The following is a 13,400-nucleotide window of genomic DNA, read 5'->3' as shown; positions in this document are numbered from 1 at the left end:
ACAGGCACATACATACCTGACCAATTAATAAGTTCCTGGCAACTTAAGTGGTTTGTTTGTTCATTATGATGTTAACATTATATTCATTGGCTTAGGAGATAGAAGTATTTTGTGTCTCATATTTTGGCTGCCACAAGTCTTAACTAGTTTTATATTTTGCTAATTCTATTCTAAGACCCGAGTGACAATGGAAAAATCATATTTTCTTTAGCTTTTTCAAAGACTTAAGGCATTCTTAAGATTATTCAGATTATTGTGATCTACACAATGCATTGCCCTCAGAGTGGCCCTTCATCTTGCCTATTACTCGTGTATCAGAACATCTCCAACATGAAACTGCTGAAAAGTTGAAGAATTATATTGGTATCCTCTTGATCTTCTTCCAGCCCTCCATCCTCATTCTAAAATATCTTAATTCTTAACTGCTATTTGCATATCCAGGACAGGAGAGAAAGGCACGAAGAGTAGAGGTGGAGCAAGTGAAAAGTAGTCACAAAGGTGGAGAGAGGCTTCTCCAGGTGCATGGGCTGGCTGGGAGGAAAGAAGACAAGTGCAGGTATTGGCTGGTTCTGTCTTAACAGCCACCGGCTTCCCTGTTCTCTTGCAAGTCCTGTGAGAACTCTCATTTTCAAAGAACTGTTTTAAAATATCTTTTCTGCATATGCCTGGCTGCCTCTTAACTGGGTGCTTGCACGTCATTTTCTTTCTTAGGGTCAAGAAATTGGAGCATGGCTATGAGCAATGGAAACAACGATTCTGTGGTCCTGAGCAATGGCAGCATCGCAGCCAGTGCTACCAGCGCTAGTCCCCTCATCCCCTGTGATGGAGACCTCACAGCCCAACAGCTCACCCCCAAAGAAGCACCCAGAGCAAAAGTGAGTCCAAATGGATGCCTGCAAGTTAATGGCACAGTTAAATCATCCTTTCTGCCTGTAGACAACCAAAGAACACCTCAGATGTTACCCCAGTGCTGTCATCCTTGCCCATACCATCATCCTTTGACTAGCCATAACAGTCACCAAGAGTGCCATCCCGAGGCTGGCTCCACAGCACCTTCCGCTTTGGCCTCATGTTGCATGCAGCCACACCCAGAGTGCCCTGCATCTCTTTGTCCAAACCATGCACCTGTTTATCAGACTGCGTGCTGTCTCCAGCCCGCCCCATCCTTCTGCCTGCATCATCCGTGGCCTGACCATTTCCAGCATCAGCCTGTGCAGCAGCACGTGACCAGCATCAGGTGAGTGCTCGAGAGGCTGCTCGCCTGAGCGGTTCGCGAATCCCACATGCAGGGGCTTGCTTGTGTTTATTTCCTCAAAAGGAGGAGCAGAAAATGTGTCAAAGAACGAAAACACTCATTTTGTGGGTTGTTTGAAGCTTACTAAACACATATTATTATACCTTTTATTTTTTCTTTTTTTGCATTGACTTCTTAATCAGTGAAGCCCTCTCTGTGCTGCCTTTCAGCTGGTGAGGTGTCCTCACTGCACCGTAGAGCTTAGTTTAGAAGTTCAGGAAAAGGTTTCATTGTTAGCAGTTTCCGTTACTATACATGGGGGATATATTTGTGATGAGGCTGTCTAGGTTAGTCATTAGTGATAGTGATCAACCTTAGGGAAAAGTTGTTGATTCCTTCTGTATCCCTGGAGGCTGTCTTCTCAGTTTGTACTCATGTGGTTTGGGCGACTGTGTAATATTTTGAGATTAGATGAGATTAGAAAGCAACAATTCCTTTCATAGCAGACGAAAACTATAAATCCTGTAGCCTATATAACCTATAAAACCTATAAATTATCACCAGTTTTCCTCCCCATCTCAGCCAAAGTCACATGCACTGTGGATGACCCATTGTAACATATTTTATAAAATACTAAATACTTTGTAGAGGCAGAGTACTACTTCACATTTTTAGGTAATGGAGATTTTTTTTTTAAAGATTTATTTATTTATTCGTACAGAACTGGGGTACAGGCCAGAGATGCGGGGGGTGAGAGGATTCACCAGAGACAGAGTGGGGTACAGAGCAGGCAGATCGACGAAGTACACTGCTGAGGGGAGCAGCGGGCGGGTCAGGAGAGGTCTGCCGCGCCATGTGGATCTCCTCCGGGGCAGGCGGAAATCGAACTCATGCGGAAGTGGTTTAAGCTTCTTTGTGCTGTGCTTTAACCCGCCGCGCCACCAGGGAGGGCCCCAGTAATGGAGATTTTTAAATGAGCTAGAAAAGACCATTGTCTTTTTTAAATTAGGGTATAATTTATTTACAGGAAAGTGCATATATCTAATCCACTTTGATCAGTTTTGAATGTAGACACTAGGGTAACCCACACTTTGATCAAATGTATAAAATTTTACACCCCAGAATATGCTCTATGTTGCTTCTTAGCTCTGTTACCATAGATTTTTTTTTGCCTAAAGATTCATATGAATGGAATCATAAAGCATGTACTCTTTGGTATCTGGCAATTTTTACTCTGCATAACATTTTGAGGTTCATCTGTTTGCTTTGTGTATCAGTTCTCTTTTTTACTGTTGAATAATAACCTATTGTATGCATATAGCAAATTCATACTTTAGGGTCACTGCAAACTTCCAGTTATAAATGAACTATGGCGAGATAATGTACAGCATGGTGATGCTAGTTAATGATACTGTGTTCTATATTTGAAAGTTTCTAAAAGAGTACATCTTAAACAAGTTCTCATCACAAGGTAACATAATACTGAATGTTTTAGGGATATAGGTTCACACTTTTACAAATGTAAATTATCACTCCATGCCCACCACTAAAGCCCCAATATCCTCCTCTTTAATCCACTGGGGACCTTTCCCTGTTTGTTCCCAGCCCAATCTCCTTTGTCCCATCTGGTAGCCCCAGTTCTACAGTTTCTAGGATCTACCTTTGGTTTGGTTTTGTCTGTTTCTTTGCTTTGTTTCTTTGTATTGCATGTATAAGTGAAGTCAGTCAGTATTTGTCATCTGATTTTTTTCCACTTAGCTCATTGTCCTCCAGTTCTATCTATGTTGTTGCAAATGGCAAGGTTGCATTTTTTAATTTTTTTAAATAACTGAGCAGTGGCCCATCGTGCACATATACCACATCTTTCTAGCTCACTCATTGGCTTTAGGCACTTAGGTTTTTTCCATAGCTTGGTTATTCTAAATGGCACTGCAGTGCACATCGGATTGCATATAACCTCTCAAGTTAGTGTTTTGTATTCTTTAACTTAGTGTTTTTGTATTCACCTACATACCTAGGAGAGGGATTGCTGGATCATATGATAGATCTATTTTTAATATTTTGAAAAACTTCATACTATTTTCCAGAGGGACTGGGCTAGTCTACCAATAGTGTGATGTCACTTTACGGGTGCAATATAAAGAAACTAAACAAAGAAACCGACAAAAGTGAGCTCCAGAAATTTGACTATTCAGGTATCTCATATAAGTAGGTCATATAATTTTGACCCTCTCATAACTGGCTGCTGTCACTTAGGAAGCTGTCTCCACGGCTCATCTAAGTTGTACTATATGTCACAATTTCCTTCCGATTAAAGGCTAAATAGTATTCCACTGTATGTGTACACCATATTATGTGTATCCATTCTGCTGTTGTTGGGCACATGGGGTGTGTCCAACTTTGGGCTTTGTGAATAGTGGTGCTATGTGCATGGGCATACAAATATCCATTTGAGTTCTTTAGGTTCTTTTGGGTAGATACCCAGAAGTGAATTTCTGGATCATGTGGGAATTATATGGTTAACATCTTGAAGAACTACTACATCCAAAGATGCTGTACAGTTTTACACTACCAGCAGCAGTGTACCTCTTTGCTAATGCTTATTATTGTCTGCTTCTTTTTTAAAAAATAATAACTCAACCTTATGTGTCCAATATTCAGATTTTTAAGCAGCAGATATACTAGATTAGATTTGCATTGTGGAGAGTAGATTGAAGTGGGTCAGGACTTCTGTAATTGGAAGGGCATTTGAAGGCTTGTTGCAGTAATTCATGTGAGAGGTGATGGTGACTTGAATCAGGATTTAGAAATATTTTTATGCCACAGAAACCTACAAAGTAGACTCTACTAGGTTTGGTTGAACAATTGGAATGGGGTCATGGAGTGAAGAAGAATCACAAGCGATTTTCAATTTCTTGGCTTGAACATTGGTGGGTAGAAGGTAATGCCATTAATTAAAATGGGAGGAAGATGGAGAAGGAGCCATAAACAAGCAGAGCTGAGGCATTGAGTTTCTGAGGGTGGGGATGTAAGTCTTCTCAAAAGAATGTGAATGTTGGGTTATGTGACAATTGCAGAGAGGACAACTGTACGATTGGAGGTTACATAGAATGAATTACTGAAACATTTAGGCTCTCTTTATTTGCTCTATTTAGGCTTTAGGCATCTATTTATTTGCAGAACTATGTTGTGGATAAGGAAGGTGTGCTGTTTCCCAGATCATTACGTTACTTACAGAAGCAAATGTAGACATGGATATAACTGATGGGTGAGGGGGAACAGGGCCATTTGGGATTGTCAGTGCCGATGTCATCACTAAGAAATTCAGAAAACGAGGCTGTCATGTGATTTCTTTCACTGATATCTCAAATATTTAATGATGTATCATTCACTTTATGTTTAAGGTGTATTTATAGCTCAATAAAGATATATGTCGCCATTGCTTAATAGAATATTTTTTACAGATTGCCTTAGAGTAAAACTATGTACACAATGCAAGATTCTAAGTGCTTTCAGTCACTTTTGTTCTTTGTACCAATTGGTATTTTGTTTTATTTCTTAACATTTTATTTGTTTATAAACAAATTTTATTTGTTTATTTGTTTGCCATAGAGAATGTTTTAAAAAATCAGCCAAATAGAAAATGGGATCCTAGTCCATCTCCATTTCTCTTCCCCCTTCTACTGCCTTTGGTAATACAGTAGGTTCTCTTTTACCCCTTTTTGCCTCCTTAAGCTCTAAAATATATTTCAAAAGATTCATCAAGTCAATCACTCCTGCTTTCTTTTTTTGCCTTTAAAAAATTATGTTTTTTTGATTGGTAAAAGTGAGATTATATCAAAAGATGTAGATTTAGTATATGCTATTTTAATTCTGTTCATCATTAGCACGAAGTAATTTAAGTAGATCTTATTTTAAAGCCTTCAGCTTTTTCATTTGTAGATTTCTTTCTTCATACCTAATGTAGGACAGCCTATACCAGCAAGTTCTAAACCTAAATGAGCATACCATTTTTTAACCTGAGATGTTAAAAAATAAAATATAAATAATAACAATAACAGGAGTAGTACTTTTTTTTGTAGGAAAAATAAAGAACCCTGTGGCCAGCAGTGGGAAAGATTCCTGAGGATAATGAGGTTAGAGACAGACAGACAGCAAAGAGAGGACCTGAGAGTTCCTCAAGGATGACCAGGATGGGAAAAAGGGGGCTGGAGGAGGCAGAGCATGGAAAGTGGGGTTCAGTTGTAAGGGGAAAGCAATAAAAAGAATATTTAGGGAACAGTAAGGAAACAGGATGGCCAGAGTGGAGGAGTCATTTGGATTGTGAGAGCCTTTCCTAGTTGTACATCCTGAGCACAGTCCAGTTGCTTGCTCAGGAGTCAGTCACATTCCACATGTGTTGGTTGAAGAAAGTTTTGAATTCATTTGGGATCTTCTAATTACCTTATTGAACTAAAAGAGTAATACTGCTATGACACAATTAATAAGGTTCTTCTCCATCCAAAAATAGCATTCAAAACTTCTAATCCAAGCTCTGCTTACCTTTCAATTTGGTATTGCAAAGAAATGTTCGTGATTGTAGCAGGATGCTATTAGGATACGTGGCAAGGCCACAGACTTGTTATCATGGTGGGGAACTTTGATACTTTTGGGTACCTGCCCAAGGCATTCTCATTTCCCTGCATTTTCATTTTGCAGAGAGATGGTCACTTTGAACATGCACTGTGGCACCCGAAAGGAGTCAGCGCTACCCGGGGTTAGGGACACTAGGACAGAAGGAACCACGAGGCCCTAGTACCCTCGCGTTAGCTCAGCCCTCTAAGGCTAAGTGAACACTGTGTCTGCCTTACATTGTGACTGTGTGACTTTTGTAGCCCATATTTTCTTTCTCCTTCAATTTCTAAATTAGTTTTCCAATATATGGCTCTTTTTTTTTTTCCCCCCTCAAAGATTTTCTTTTTGTTTCCTCTTTGGACACTAGTTATTTTCTTTGAGGGGAACTCTTATTCTTAAAACATAAGAAAAAAGAAGTCCTGTGTTGTATTTAAAGAGAACCTATCCCTTGAAATCTTGTTCTTTTGTGTTTGTTGTATCCTGACATCCAGAGGTAAGTTTATAGCCCTGAGCTCATTTCTCCACGGTCTGGCTTTGCTGCACCTGGCCTGCCATGAGCCATCCTTCCCCCTCTCCTCAGCTCTTGCCTTTGTTATTTCACTTAGCTTGAAAATCTGAACCTAAATCACAGTTTCCCTCCATAGCAGGTGAGTGCACCTAGGCCCTGTGGGCAGCTTTGTGCTACCTTACAACTCTCATTGGCCCTTCTTGCTGTCTCCTTTCCTTACCGCATAGCACCAGCTGTGGGCAAGCACACGGCTTTGGGATCCCGGCCCTCCTACTTGCTAGCTTCTCCATCTGGGATAAATATTTCATCTCTCAGCCTTGGTTTCTCGTTCTGAAAAAAATGGGAATAACAGAAGCTATTTTTGTGTACAGTGCAGTACCTGGAACCAAATACCAGTCTCTTCTATTTTTGCTCCATTTTCTTAACGTTTTATTTGTTGTTGTTGTAATCTTTTGCTGCCTGCACACAATTCTATTAGTATTGTTTCCAAAATCAAGCTAGGACTGAATCCTGGTTTAAATAAATCCATGATGTACTGCTTTTCAAATTATTTACACATTGCATGTCTCACCCCCACAACTTACAGGAGAGAGCAGGTGGGGGAGAGACTAATTTGCCTCTGGAAGAGGGAAAAGGGTTCTTGAGAATAAATGGGCCTCTCCAGCTCCAACGACTTGGAGCCTTTATACTTTATACTAATTATATAATCTGATTCTGATAGTTAATTTTAGAAGCCTAGTAAGATTTCATCTTGATTTCACTGAAACCAAGGTTTATTTTTACATTCCTTAGTCAAAATTAACTTTTTAAAACAGGATAATGTTTGTAAAATTTAAAATGTTCCAACTTTGCTTGCCAAAGTAAGTCAGTTTGGCAGTCAGAGTGGGTGAAGGCCTATTTTATTAGTAGGACTTCTCTTAGAGACTTCTTTATATTATAAGTGAACAGATTTTAGTGTGTGCTATGCCTCATGGAATGCATTTCAGAATATGAGCCTCGGTCATCTTTTACTTTAATAATAAATGTCAGGAAACAATGCCCTCTTTATGTCCCCAAACTAATTAATGTAACATTTGAGAATGAAGCAAATATGTTCTTTAATTACCCCTTTTCATATTACTGCTAGTTGTTTAGCAGACACTATAGTGTGAGGTTAAAAAAGTGATTCAAAATTTTTCTTTTTGGTTAAAAAGGTAAATATCTAGCAGTGAAACTTAATTGAAAGACATTGTTATGGCTCTGTTATATCTCTTATTCCAGGGGAAAATAAAACACTGTTATCTACTCATCTCCTTTCCAATCGTAAGCGAATTGTTAGGTGTAATTTAAAAGAATTTGTAGAACTTAATATATGAAAAGATTTTGATTGGTATACTATTGCATATTCTTTTCAACAAAAATGTTTATATATGCATTTATTTTCTTTTTTAAAAAATAAACCAGATATTTTAGAGATTGCTTGGTTTTTTGGAGTTTGAAATACAGCCTAGTACCTGGGGTGTGTTCAGAGCTCGATAGCTGTTGGTTGGATGAATTATAATTTAAAAAGCCATTTTGTAAGACATCTTTTATGTGAACAATTCACAAAGTTTAAATTAAAAAAAAAATCTCATAAAATTACATTAGTCACTGCCGTCGAGGCAGTTAGAGTCTAGCAGGTGAGATGACTGGAACAAAAATAACCACACTCTGAATATCAAATCCAGAGTTTAGAAGGTTCTGTGAGCCCCAAGAGGGAAATGGAGTCATAGGGCAGCTCAGTGAAAGAGTTGTGGGAGATGGGAAAGTTCTCTCAGTAAGTTGGACCTTCAGGAGTCCTATTGCCTGAACCATGGAAATGGGAGGCCTGGCGGTCTGGAGTAGGGGCAGGTGAGTGGGGGCTTGGGCCCTTTCTCTGGAGATGGGGCCAGGGGAGGCTCCCCAGTCCATTTGTGCCTGTTGGGCTAATCTCAACTGACCTTTGAAAAACAAAATGCTATTGTACTGGTCAAAGAGAACTGCCTAGAAACAAAGGATTCCAATTGTTGTTTGAGCATCAGAAAGCATTCATTAAGGGTCTAATTGCTTTACAGTAATTCTGCAGTGCTAATACCTTTGGTTCACTGATCTTTCACTGAGTTTGTTGAGTCTTTTTTGGTACTCCCTTGTGTCTCCAGGGTCTAGCAAGAACAGACACTCAGAGGTTCCTTGTTGAATGACCTAGAAATAATTGAGCATCCATCAAATCCTTCATATGTAGTGTTTTATTGAATGATGTGGTAAATTGATCATGAAAATCTGATACCACTGGTCTAATGTAGTAAGATAATTCCCAAATGGGAGAAGGCTCTGAAAGGTGAGAGGAATGCTTTGTTACTACTGAGTCTTATTTTTTGAGGAATACCTCCTCTGCTCTTTAAATCATTCCCCAAATGCATCAGTTTTTGACTTTAAAAAAATTACATCTTCATTCATGAAGAAAAGGGAGAGGTCCAGGCTACTTACCACCAGTACTAACTGCTTCTGGAACCCCTTTTAGACAGATGGGGAGGGGCCAGAGCTGTGCCCCAAGGAAAGTCAGGCAGGAACAACCTTTCTGTTTGCTCAGCTCTGACCACCTCCAGGACATTTGCCAATCTAGTATAAGTGGTTTTATAAGCAGTCAGCAGATTATAAAACTGGTGGATGAACCATAAATTCCTGAGTAGGAGTTTGGATGTTTCTTTGTTCTTAAATATTTTATGAACTGAGAATGCAGAATAAAATGAGACAGCCACTGATATGATACTTACTCTATGTGAATTTCCCTAGTTGGTTTAGTTAAATCAATTTCTCTTTTCATATTTGAACAGTACAGGGCGCTAATAGTTACCAAGTAGTTTGAGATTCAAACATGATGCTTTCTACAGGAATGTGAGCAATTTACTGTTTCTATGCACTGTTTTGTGTGTCCAGTAAGAAGCAAGGATGGACAGTTAGCACATTCATTCCTTCAGACCCTATTTGTGTGTCTGTGGTCTCTGTGCGTGCCCACCTTCCCCCTTCCTAAAACACTGCTTTCATTATGTCACTTCTCTGCTCAGAAATCTTCCATGGTTTCCCCAAACTCCTTGACCTGGTATTGAAAGTGCTTTTAAGAGATGGAGTATGCTTTGTGAAGTGTAATTCAGGGAGGAGAAATCGCCTAGGCCTAGACAGATCTCAGTGAATAAGATTACTGTAACTGGTCCCTACTCCTCACCACCCCCTCCTTCACTTTGGAAATTTAAAAGGAAATCTGATTAATGACTGTCTTCATTTCCATTTATATATAGCTGAGAACTAGATTCAGGTCACTTCAGTTCAGGACTTTGTTTTTTAGCTGTTAGTCGTTGGCTGCTTCACAGTAAAGTAATTCCTCATTCTCTGGGAGAGATTTACTTACATGTTTGATTTGATTGTTTAAGTCTCTCCTTCTAACCCAGCTTTAAACCCTATGTTGAGCTCCAATTTTTTTTTTTAACCTTCTTACCCTGACCTTCTTCTCCTGAACTTTAAAATTCAAAGGGAGCGGGGTTAGTGTCTGGTAAGTATTTTGGCTTGAGCATTTCAGACTTCATTCCAGCATTCCATGCTCAGAAATTAGTTAAGTTTAATGAGATTTTTCGGGCTTTCTTATGAGCTTTTCTTGGATCTCTTATTAGTAATTATTATTCACATCTTATTAAGGAAAGTACATACTATTCTCTCATTTAGCATGTTTTATACAGGGCTCACAGCAAATCTGGCATGGAAAAACCCAAGATTAAGGACAAGTGTTTTATAATTTAGGGTAACTTTTAAATGTAACGCGTGGAGCTGTTTGCTTTATACCCTCTAACTAAACCATGCAAATGGAACTTCATGGACTGAGGGAGAATGTTTTCTTTTAACCAAAACTACTTTTCAACAGTTTAAAATATATTTTAATTAACCAATTGTCCTTTTCAGGCTTCTAATTGCTTTAAACTGTTTCTTTTGGCAGTGGGGAGGCATTCTTAGATGCCTCCTTTGGGGTGAACACTGCCTAGGACCAGAACCATGTGGTATTTTGACCTTTAGTACTGCCCCTCCTCTCTCCCCCTTATAAGTGGCAGAGACAAAATGTGTTTGAAAATGAATTTCCCATGCCCTGCTCACCTCACCTTTAGAGTGAACAGCAGAATAGCTGCCCTTTAACTAGTGATCTTCCAGGCCTTGGAATGTTCTATAGTCTTGAGAAGAAATAGTTAATTAATAAAGAGGAAATAGCACCCCTCCCCATTCATTCAGTTTGGATGACACAGTTCCTTTCTTGCTTTCTTAAATAACTAGTTTTGTAAAAAACCAAAACATCACTTCTTGCTTGCTTCCTGGGTCCAGATTCTGCTAATAAGAGAAAATTTTCTTGTTAACTTAATTGGAACTGAAACTCTTACATGAAAGTCTGATTTGTTTCAGCTTTATGGGTTTTAGTTCTGACAACAAAGAATTGTGTATATTATGTACAGAACATTTTTTTCTTTTGGAACACCAGTGCCTCCATCAGCTAGATTCAATTCTATGAATTGAATCTAAACTGTTAAACTACTTTACAGAGTATATTTAAGTGTCACATCATGGTTTCAAAATGGGAAGAGATGACTGTTTTGAAGACGTATATTGCCTCTTCTCTCACCTATAGGTAGATGTAGGCGTTGCTGAAAATGTTATCAGCTATAAATGGCTTCTGTAAGTGTATGCTTTTGAGTATATGTGGTTGTATAAGCAATTAAGAATATATTTTTTTCTATTATCAATTTAGATTACATAGCATTTAAATTATTTCTTACTTTGCTATCACAGGGATATCTCCTTTATGTAATTTAATAACAAAATGACCAAAGACTTATAGTAGTCTGTCTTATTATTACTGTAAATACTCTAAAATATTCCAAACTAATAAATCTCTGAATCTCTGAGTATAAAGAATTTTCTTTTCTTTTTTTTGGTCTATGTTGTGCCTGAGTCTTTGGTGGTATAAAATGGAATTAACTTGTTTTAACAGAATTAAGGGAGAAACAACTTTTCGGAAATAAAAAGAAGTTTAATTGAAGATGAGTGCTTAGGACATTATTGGCACATAGTGTTGGCACAGAAAATTTCTGTGAATGTTGATTATTGTTATTTTTTCATATTTGATTACATTTAATGCTTTTACTTTGTATCACTTCTTTCCTTTTTACTATCTTGCATTCTGACTTTTACCACCACAGCTTTCCTGGCAATACCTGGGTCAGTTACTTCTTTGACAAACTCACCTCTTTCCTCTCCTTCTTAGTTCTATTTCAGGTACTGCCTGTGTGCCCTGCCCAGAAACTGTTTTCTCTTTCATGACCCTATGCTTTTTCTTCCTCTTTCATGTGCTCTGTGATCACTTCTGTGTTCTCTTTCTGATGAAGAGCCCCCTCTTCACCCTTTCACGTTACAGTCATTTATATGATTCCTTGCTCATATTTTTTTTTATCCCGTCTCGTTTGCTAACAATTTCAAGTCTTCATTTCTAGAGTGTATTTTGCACTATAATGGATATTTCTGTATTCACAGTAACATTCTTTGTAAGGTCTTCATTTAAATATTCTGTCAAACAAAATGTCAGAGGGGAGCACTTTGTAATCCTTAAACTAACACACACTTTGTTAATTATACTTAAGTAATCATAGCCACTTATGTATCTAAATGTTGTTGACTCAAACAAGATCTTGAACTTTGGAAGAAACTAAAATTTAAGGACACAAAACAATGGGTTTTTGAAAAATGATCTACTCAAAATTAACATAACAACAGATAACAGTACCAGGAGTAATTTTCATATAGACAAATGAAGTTCAGTTGCTCATCAAAAGCCTTTTGTAGGAAATCTAAGATTCCCATCTTATAAGTCACTTGGAGCAGTGTATTTCAGTTGATTTGCCTGTTCTGCTCCCCACTCTGTCTATGGTGAATCCTCTCACCCCCTCTTGCACCCCTGGTCTGTACCCCAGTTTTATGTGCATAATTAAATAAATCTTTTAAAAAAACTCATATAGTGTCACCCAATTAAAATGTTATTAGGACTTCATTTTCATGTGTTTTCCCAAATGGAGCTAAAACTGAATTTTAACAATCTAAGGTTTTATTTAAACATATATCTTTAGCTGTCTCTTAAAAGGCAATCCTTTATATAAAGTTAATGTACAGTATTAGAATCCAGAATATTGGTTACCTCTGGGGGTAGGATTTGATTATTTATTGGAAGAGGCACAATAAACCTTTTGGGTTGTTGAGACTAGTCTATATCTTGATCAAGGTGGTGGTTACATGAATGTGCATTAATGTAAAATTTCATCAAGCTGTTTGCTTAGTCTCTGTGCCTCTGACTAAAGAGTTGGGAGAAATAGAAATAGTTAAAGAATACCATAAAAATTTTAAGAATCACCCCCTTTAATCCTAAGATTTCCTTTACTTCTAACCTTCAGTCCATAGATACTTGAATGGCAGATATACTATTGTATTAGTTGTTAAATCCCTGGTTATGCACTGCAGGGTGGGAGGAATAGGCAAGGGGAGCACTTACTGAGGACTAGCATATTCACCTTCTCCTAGGACAGCTTCTTAAACCCAACTCTATTCTGAGCTGCCACTTTGCTATTTTCCTTGATTTAAGTGGTGCTGCATGTGAATTTAAAAGGTATTTTGTGATATCACATCTTCGCATATTGTTCCTTTATTTGCTTTCCCCACTTGTATCTTCTGCCAGCCTCTGATTTTCCTATTTTGGTACTTGAGAGCAGAAACAATATCTCTTATTATTTATCATTCAGCAAATGTTCATTGAACCGAAATTTTTAGGGTGGAGAAGAAATGACAAAAGGAATGGCTTAATAATGCCAAGAAAATAAAGGGCTGTCCTTATGCAATCTTCTTTAGGAAAGATAGTAAAGCATCTTTTCCATCTCCTTGCCAAAGACTTTTATGGTAGAAGTAAGCCAAGATTATGAAAAGATTTAAGTTTCCCTTATGAAGAGCCAGATTTAAGGCCAGGAAGAA

At 38.1% G+C, this 13,400-nt stretch overlaps 1 protein-coding gene across 10 annotated transcripts in view; it reads left to right on the top strand.

The window, feature by feature from the left end:
• DISP1 (dispatched homolog 1 (Drosophila)) overlaps positions 1 to 13,400 on the top strand; it is a 141,633-nt gene that overhangs the window by 93,446 nt on the left and 34,787 nt on the right. For 6 of the 10 annotated variants that reach the window (XM_012731376.1, XM_012731379.1, XM_012731378.1 and 3 more), the window contains one exon: positions 712 to 1,237. In XM_012731376.1, coding sequence (XP_012586830.1) covers positions 729 to 1,237 — 509 coding nt within the window. In that variant the 5' untranslated portion in view covers positions 712 to 728. The remainder of the gene's footprint in view (positions 1 to 711; positions 1,238 to 13,400) is intronic. The other 4 variants (XM_012731383.1, XM_012731382.1, XM_012731380.1 and 1 more) reach the window with 1 other exon arrangement.

The sequence above is a fragment of the Condylura cristata genome, unplaced genomic scaffold, assembly GCF_000260355.1.
Source record: "Condylura cristata isolate star-nosed mole 26May11 unplaced genomic scaffold, ConCri1.0 scaffold00030, whole genome shotgun sequence".
Taxonomy (NCBI): Eukaryota; Metazoa; Chordata; class Mammalia; order Eulipotyphla; family Talpidae; genus Condylura; species Condylura cristata.
Note: the sequence above shows the minus strand (reverse complement) of the source record. Positions and strands in the feature narration are given on the sequence as shown.